Here is a 2,170-nt window from a genome sequence, read left to right as displayed (position 1 = left end):
GTGGGGGTGGGGGGGTGTGAGATTGTGAGAGAGTGTGTGTGTGTGTGTCACCTGACAAATGCAGAGATATTTCTTAAAATCACAAGCTCCAGTAAATAATAACTCATTTTGTTTGGTCGTTTGAGAGACTCACCTTATCGTAATGAAAGCATTATTCAGTGTTTGTGTGGGAATGACCATAGTATGATATTGATATTGTGTGTGTGTGTGTGTAGTCCTCAACTTGGAGCTGCATCAGAGGGTATCAGATCTACAGAGATCTTTAGAAATAACGCAGCAGGCACGTGAGGATGACCTTAAGGGCCTCCACATGGAGCTGCACGAGAGAGACCATCTGCTGCTGAGTGCAAACGCTGAGAATGACCTGCTGCAGGCCGACAAGAGCCGACTACAGGCACTGATACAGGTAAAGATCTATCTATCTATCTATCTATCTATCTATCTGTCTGTCTGTCTGTCTGTCTACCTACCTTTTTATTTTATATTAAGTTTGGGGTCAGTAAGATTTTGAAAATGTCTTCTGCTCACCAAGGCTGCATTTATTTGATCAGAAATACTGTAAAAATTGTGAAATATTATTACAATTCAGAATAGCTGTTTTCTGTGTGAATATCTGTTAAACTGTAATTTATTTCTGTGATGCGCAGCTGTATTTTCAGCATCATTACTCCAGTCTTCAGTGTCACATGATCTTCAGAAATCATTCTAATATGCTGCTTTGCTGCTCAAGAAACATTTCTGATTATTATCAATGTTGAAAACAGTTGTGCTGCACGATATTTTTGTGGAAACTGTGATGCATTTTATTTTTCAGGATTCACAGATGAATAAAAAGTTCAAAAGAGCAGCATTTATTTGAAATAGAACTCTTTTGCAACATTATAAATCTCTTTACTGTCACTTTTGATCAATTTAATGCGTCCTTGATGAATAAAAGTGTTAATTTCTTTAAAAGAAAAATCGTATTGACCTCAAACTTTTGAACTTGTTAACAGGAACATAATGACACTCTACAGAAGGTAAAATGTGAAATGGAGAGAATGAAGAGAGACAGAGAGAAACATACAGAGAAACTGAAGCATAAATCAACAGAACTGAACCGCAGCACAGAGAGAGAAGAGAAGCTGCGCTCTGATCTGGAGGTGAGTGTGATGATCAGTCAGGTTGTCTAACGATTATGTGTTTGATGGTCAGTATCTTAGAGAGCAGGATGGCTGACGTACGATATAAAGCTGATATGATATCACATTATTTTTATTTAAAAAAAGTAAATAACACATGCATCTGCTGATATGTAAATAATTTATGTATTTAAACATTGCTGAAATGACATTCATATTTTTTACGTAATATTTTCTAAAATAATTAGAAATAAGTAAATAAACAGATTTTTTTTTCAGATAGCAACTTCTTGATTCGGTGGTGTGTATATATATATAAAAAGCTAAAAACGCATCTCTTCCATCTTTATTTGACCCTCTAACTATAGCACTCTCTATTATAATTCTATTTTATCTATTTGTTTTATATTAAGAAAACACTTGACCCTCTAACACTTGCACTCTCTATTCGTTTTCTAACTGCTTGTTTTCTTTAACAAAAAAAAGCCTCTAACATTAGCCTTCTCTATTCTTTTTCTATTCTATCTACTTTAGGGCTGTCGCGATTCTATTCGACTATTCGATAATAAAAAAACATCGACTTCATATTGCCTGCGTCGACTAACCGGCAAAATAACGGAAGTGCCGCATTTCACGGACGAAAATCCATAAAACATTATTAGACTGTTTTCCAAGGCTGCATGATGTATTAAGCCCGTTTAAAAATCATAATTAACGTTTTGATGTCCACATATTCATTTAATTACAGTGGCTATAGCATTTCTGTCGTAAAGAAATGGCCAAATATTAAAGATTAAGTGGACATTTGAATTAAATGATGCTTGGTAAATATTAAACAAGTATTAGATCGCACAGTAATGTGTAAAAACAATCGTCAGGCCGTTGGCGCCCCCTGCAGGCCTTTGTTGTGATGCGTAGTGTACATTAGCTCTATTCACTGATCTATAATAGATTATATTATATTATTTTATAATTCTATATAGATCAGTGGCTCTATTACATTATAATACAGTATTTTAACAGTTTTGTTCAATAAAACCATATGATTT

General features: G+C 34.6%; 1 protein-coding gene across 2 annotated transcripts in view; it reads left to right on the top strand.

Annotated features, from left to right (window-relative positions):
* The first annotated feature begins 195 nt into the window (after positions 1-195).
* Positions 196-2,170, top strand: part of ccdc171 (coiled-coil domain containing 171) — a 26,628-nt gene continuing 24,653 nt past the window's right edge. For both annotated transcript variants that reach the window (XM_016533691.1, XM_016533693.1), the window contains exons 1-2: positions 196-406; positions 996-1,142. In XM_016533691.1, the coding sequence (XP_016389177.1) occupies positions 311-406; positions 996-1,142 (243 nt within the window). In that variant the 5' untranslated portion in view covers positions 196-310. The remainder of the gene's footprint in view (positions 407-995; positions 1,143-2,170) is intronic.

This window comes from Sinocyclocheilus rhinocerous, unplaced genomic scaffold (assembly GCF_001515625.1).
Source record: "Sinocyclocheilus rhinocerous isolate Xijiao unplaced genomic scaffold, SAMN03320098_v1.1 scaffold2801, whole genome shotgun sequence".
In the NCBI taxonomy this organism is placed as follows: domain Eukaryota; kingdom Metazoa; phylum Chordata; class Actinopteri; order Cypriniformes; family Cyprinidae; genus Sinocyclocheilus; species Sinocyclocheilus rhinocerous.
The sequence above is the reverse complement of the archived record's forward strand: the minus strand, read 5'-3'. Positions and strand labels throughout refer to the sequence as shown.